Here is a 4,451-nt window from a genome sequence, read left to right on the forward strand (position 1 = left end):
CTAGAAATTATTCACAAAATCTTGTTCATGAGCATGGAAGAAAAAGTCAAAACTCTTTTCAAAGGTGCTATGCATATTGGACTCAGTATTGATGCAATGCAGAACAGTGAATAGTTTCAATTGCATACTGATGTGTGCTGAGATGGAGATATGTGATCTCAACTTACATGACCACTCATATATTGACTACATCTTGATCATCTCAAGTTCAATATTGGAATTGTTTTATAATGAGTGTATGCAAATGGGTTATTATAAAAAAAAAAAAAAACCTTTAAAATTAAAGGCATATGTGGTTGTGCCAAATCGAAAAGGTTTCTTGGAGTTGTCCAATCCAGGGTGAAAAGAAGAACAGAAAAAGCATACAATTTTGCACAATTTTTTGTCTTTCAGGGTTTGGGAAACGGTTTGCATTTGTAGGATATGGGCGCAAAGTCTGATGTCAGAGAACACATTTGACAGCATAGATAGAATCTTGATATTCTTTTAAGTTGAAATGTTGAATCAATGCTAGCTATTGGATTCCAAACATTCTATTCCTCCAATCTGCGTCTGGGAATCACATGCTTGTCTAAAGTGTAAATGTATTATGTGTCTATTTCTCCTATTTCTCCTATCACAACCTAGGATGTGATGAGAGGCCGAACACAATTAGTGTATACACCCGCTACAATGAAAAATTTCATCATTTCTTCCAAGAAAACTAGACAGAGGAGCTTTAAGAAGTCTAACAGCTAAAGAGGGATCAGGCTGCAGGGTGTCAGTTTTAAATAGATTGAGAGGAAAATAGATCACGCAGGGTCCATTTAATTAAAGGATGAGATCATGATTGACTTGTTCCACCAGTGAAATGTTCTAAAAGACTTCAAATCTCAAAACAAAGAAATTCCATATGAGTTTGAGGTAGGGAAATGGCCTAGTTTTTTCCATGGACTTCAAATTTCAAAACATGATTGACTTGTTCCACCTGAAATGCTCAAAGGCCTATCTAAAAGACTTCAAATCTCAAAACAAAGAGATCCCATGGAAGCTATGAGTTTGATTTAGGAAAAATGGCCTTGTTTCTTCCATGGACATGAGGATCCAACAAAAAAATTCTTATACCAATTTTGAGAGACAATAAAAACTCATATTAAAGACATAAGGGAAGGAAAGGGAAACTAATCCTGCAAAATTTTAAAGCCGCTCTCTGTGTCTCTCATCAAGATCCTTCGCCTTTTTTTTTATACTGTATTATTTTTCTTTTGTATTCATTAGCTCCTCCCATGTATAATTATATCTGCAAAATTGCTGGTGGATAAACTCTATACATCATCTTTTCCAGGTTTGTGAATGTGACTTTTCCAGCAATAACTTTCGGATTTTGCATCTTCATCATCTTCATCATCTCCACCAGTTCCAGTTAACTGGAGGGGACCTTGGGGTGAGCCAGACTGGGAACTACTAGCCTTTGAAGAGTCAGCATACTGATCTTGGGACATCCACAAACCCCCCAAAAGTACAGAATGATTTGCAGGGGCAGCAGCTGTGGCAGCTGGAACTCTTCTTGTATGAAGTCGGTATTTCTGCATTGACAAGAAAAATTTGCTCAATTTCCAACATCAAAATTCAATGTCAAAAGCAATAAAAGTCTTTGAAAGTGCTATTTCATTATTTCAAAGGATTATGTATTTCTTGAACGGGCTTCCTCAAGAATCCAAGACCTCTCTTTTTACATTGTAAATTTTTTAACATAATGAAACAGAAGCAAGGAAAGGGGAAACTTAGCACCAACCTGCAAATGGCTCTTGACTTCGTCATTAGTCAAGCCATCAACCTGCATGAGTTCCCTAATTTGCTTTGGAGTAGCCACTGCAAAAGATCCAAAAAGTTCAAGTTAGACACTACACATGAGTACGATAATCCACCACAAAAATGCATGCTGAGAGACAATCAATTTATCATTGGGATAGCAAATCCATGATATAAGTTATGCAACAAATATTCTGTCTGTTTCCCAGATTCATAATAAGATCCTTATACATTATTACATATATTGATTGATTGATAGCACAAAAACATTTCTGGACTCTATACACAATAATCTAAAGTTCAATCTTTAGAAATTACAGTAGCCATAGAAGGAACAAATGACAATACTTGCATAATTTGCTTATTCAAACATTCAATAACCTGCAGTACCATCGTGAATTCTTAAGAATCCAATCCATGAAACCCATATAAATAAGCAAATAAACAAAATAGGAAACTAACTCCAGATTAAGCATTTAGAATCTAGACTCTCACAATCACAAAAGTAGGACATATATCTTAATTTAGATTAGAACTTGAATTTCAGTCCCAAAATCTAACCTTGTGAACCTCCAAGTTGCTGCAAGGCATTGACAAATCTTCGGTGCAACTCCGGCGACCAGCACCTTCTCTGTTTCCGGGAAGTTGGCTGCTGTGGCGTAGTCCGCAGATTGGATTGAGCATTGGCAGCAGAGAAGGAGACTGCCCTGCCAGAAGTGGATCTTGAACCACTGGAAGTTGATTCTTCCTTTGGATTCTTAATCCCCGGAGTGAGCAAAGACAGCCCATGAACTGGCACCTCCTTATCTTCCTTCCTCACCTCCGTGACAGAAAAAGCAGGATATGCCTTAAATGGCATGAATGCTCTTCCTCCACTACTATTTCTACATGTCTGGAATGGATCCTCATTTGCTATGCCATTTTCTGCTTCATTTCTCTGTCATAATTTATATATATAAAGAGGAACTTCATCAGACTTTTTGTTTATCAGATTGTCTCAATTAGAAGATAAAGTTCAACCCTTTATTTTATTACTTTTAACCACTTTGATGTTTTGGTTGTTTACCTTAGAATCAGTTTCAGAAACTTGCTTTCGATCATATGGGAAATCACTAGTAGGATGAGGATGATAATTATCAGTGTTCCAAAGCTGAACAGAGCTCATCCAATTCTTCTTATCCCTACAGTCTTTTTCATTCTTATTGTTATTGGGTCCTCCATTGTTTTTATCACAATCGGTCTTCAATGGTATGAATTCTTCCAACACTGGTTGAACTTTTGGTGCTGCACATTGCATTGCTTCTTCCTTCAGAGCTAGAATTGCTGCAACCAATATGAAAAAAACAAACAAACACAGAAAAGAGTTAGAATGAAACAGCAAAAACAACATTGATCAATATCTTCATAACTAAAAACCCATTTAAAAAAAAAAAAAAAACCAAGCCTTTCACCAAACAGAAAGCAAAAACCCATTGCCAACATTGAAAAAATTCACTTTTTAAGGAAAACCCATCAATCAAAACCATCAAACATCCAAAACCCATCTCCAAAATCGATTTTTCTTCCCCAAAACAAAAGTTAGCTAAAATCAAAGTTGATTTGAAAAACAGGAACCAACCATCATTCAAGAGGAACATGCAAAGAGGAAGCTCGCGCTTGAAGGCGTCGATCTTCCTCATCTCGTCCTCCAATGTCTTAACAAAATGGTCAAGCTTGGACAGCCTCTCGGGCACATTTCCGATCAGGGAAACCTCCTTGAAGAAATCACTGATCGTTTTAGGCACAAACGAGGGTCTAAAATCCAAGCTCAGTTCAGGAGGAAGCGAACCCATTTGAAATTCAGAGAGATTGATTTGGTTTCTGTTCTAATCTCTCTTGTGTGTGATGATTTGCCAGAGAGAAACTGAGAGGTGAAAAGAAAACCGAGAGAATCAGAAATAGTGAGGATCTATTTATATAGATATAGATAGATACAAATGTATATAGTGAGTGGGGGGGTGCTTGGGGGAAAAGAAAAAGTGGGAAAAGAAAAAAAGGAAATATTGAAATGAAATTAAGGCGAGAGAGAAGAAAAGAAACAAGATTCTATTGAGCGAGAGAAAGCATCGGCGGCCACTTCGACGGGTTTTTATTAAAAAAAGTCTTTTTCTTGGCGTCGCGTATTTTATCTAGTTAACTCGATTTTTCATCTTCCTTTTCTGAATGAGTTAACTCGGTCACAACTATAAAACACTACAACTTTATATATATATATATATATATATATATATTTTTTTTTTTTTTCTTCTTCTTATTGACAGAGTCACAACTGTTAATTTGATAGAATGATGTTTGAAATCATATCTACATGTTAATATGACATACAATATAATCCACTATCACCTATTATATCTATTATTTGGTCCTTATGAGTTAACTCGGTTTTTTTTTTTTTTTTTCAAAACAACTTTACTCAAAAAAACACTACAACTTTATATTGTTTGTTCATGAATTAAATCCATTAATTTGGTAAAATTATTTTTTCTTTTATCAAATGATATTTAGGGAGCGAGATTCGAATTTAAGACCTTGGTGTAGGAGTGAGTACATACTTTAACCACTAAAGCTACATCGTATCCAAAATAATATCTAAAGATTTAATTCTAATCTATAATCTGACA

At 35.6% G+C, this 4,451-nt stretch overlaps 1 protein-coding gene across 1 annotated transcript; it reads right to left on the minus strand.

Moving 5' to 3' along the window:
- Positions 1–1,019: 1,019 nt before the first annotated feature.
- LOC147276820 (transcription factor HHO6-like) lies at positions 1,020–3,807 on the minus strand. The gene is made up of 5 exons (XM_086253624.1): positions 3,410–3,807; positions 2,858–3,114; positions 2,353–2,728; positions 1,775–1,851; positions 1,020–1,565 (listed from the first exon to the last, which is right to left on the minus strand). The coding sequence occupies exons 1-5, from the start codon at positions 3,621–3,623 to the stop codon at positions 1,305–1,307; spliced, it is 1,185 nt and encodes a 394-aa protein (XP_086109750.1). The 5' UTR covers positions 3,624–3,807; the 3' UTR covers positions 1,020–1,304.
- Positions 3,808–4,451: the final 644 nt, after the last annotated feature.

The sequence above is a fragment of the Dryas octopetala genome, chromosome 8 (genome assembly GCF_963921425.1).
Source record: "Dryas octopetala chromosome 8, drDryOcto1.1, whole genome shotgun sequence".
NCBI lineage: Eukaryota > Viridiplantae > Streptophyta > Magnoliopsida > Rosales > Rosaceae > Dryas > Dryas octopetala.

Bases quoted from the DNA above. Each gene is read 5' to 3' on its own strand.
- LOC147276820 (XM_086253624.1), bottom strand. From the start codon at position 3,623: ATGGGTTCGCTTCCTCCTGAACTGAGCTTGGATTTTAGACCCTCGTTT. The intron at 1,852-2,352 runs GTTAGATTTTGG...GATCTTTTGCAG, and splicing joins GCAACTTGGAGGTTCACAAG to TGGCTACTCCAAAGCAAATT. The intron at 1,566-1,774 runs GTTGGTGCTAAG...TTGTCAATGCAG, and splicing joins AAGTCAAGAGCCATTTGCAG to AAATACCGACTTCATACAAG.